The sequence below is a fragment of the Perkinsus marinus genome (assembly GCF_000006405.1).
Source record: "Perkinsus marinus ATCC 50983 genomic scaffold scf_1104296950222, whole genome shotgun sequence".
Classification (NCBI taxonomy): Eukaryota; Perkinsozoa; order Perkinsida; family Perkinsidae; genus Perkinsus; species Perkinsus marinus.
This window is the reverse complement of record NW_003209703.1, coordinates 1-1,012: the sequence shown is the minus strand read 5'-3', so window position 1 is coordinate 1,012 and position 1,012 is coordinate 1. Positions and strand designations below refer to the sequence as shown.

The 1,012-nt window shown below is 46.1% G+C and overlaps 1 protein-coding gene across 1 annotated transcript; it reads left to right on the top strand.

Annotated features, from left to right (window-relative positions):
* Nucleotides 1–116: 116 nt before the first annotated feature.
* On the top strand, nucleotides 117–404 carry Pmar_PMAR000166 (conserved hypothetical protein; the record flags this gene model as incomplete). Its single annotated transcript, XM_002778254.1, has 2 exons — nucleotides 117–272; nucleotides 321–404. 2 exons carry the CDS (start codon nucleotides 117–119, stop codon nucleotides 402–404), a joined length of 240 nt encoding a protein of 79 aa, XP_002778300.1.
* Between the last annotated feature and the right edge of the window lie 608 nt (nucleotides 405–1,012).

Below are 1,012 nucleotides of genomic sequence, written 5' to 3'. Positions count from 1 at the left end.
TGGTAGTCATAAATACATTGCACCCAACAGGCCTTGGTTGTTGCAGAAATACTACGGAAGCAGAGGTAACGAGGGACGTAAAGTTCATGTTCCTCCTTATACGTACTTCCTTAGTAATGCTCTTCTCGCTATGCTTCGCTCAAGAGGCTGTATTGGTATTGATGTATCTGTACCACTTCGCTACTATGCCTACTGCCGCAGCCCCCGTGTGGATGCAGCAAGCGGTCTTCTATGCTGCTGTAGCATTCTTCCCCATTGCGTTACTCAAGCAGGTAACTGGGGTGCATGCCGTCATTGTGAGAGAAGTGTCACCCTGTTAGGTCATCAATGTCATCCAATTGTTTGATGCTGGTCACGAGATTGTTAAGATCGATGAAGCCAATCGTGGCGAGAAAGTTGAGTAGAAGGAGAGTACCATCCTTCAGTTCATAATACCCTATGTATCAATACACTCGCAGTGTTCTATTTAGCTTTTCTCTCAATCCCCTATATTTTTGAGTATGCGACGCCGCAAGCCTAATGGAGAATGTAAACTTGAATATTTCTCGCGATAATAGTAGCAAGTTAGTTCGGGTCTCTTGTAATCGACGGGGTGAATGCTCGTGTGGTTGGACGTGGGATTTGAGAAGTCCCTAGGTAGTGTATGTCGTGTTTGCTAAACTTCAGAGGTTTTATCCTCATGAGTGCTACTCTTTTGGATCTCGACGATGTCCTCACTTCTGATAGGCTTGAGAATAGTACCACTGTAGCTAACGAGAAGAAGCAGATGGTCATAGGGGTAAAACTGAAGTCCACTTAGAGGGATGTGAAGTCGTCATCCTTGATCAGGTGGACGGCGGCTCTTCCCAGCCTCTAGTCGTTAAAGGTGGAGAACTCAATGAAAAGTGCTTTGGTAAGTTCGTGGTCGTATTCTTGAGCCACTCGAGTTGGGGTGATAGTGTTGGTCGTATTATTTGATCTCCTTAGTTGGTCGAGAGGAAGAGCCGTCCTCATTGGCGACGGAAGGCATGAC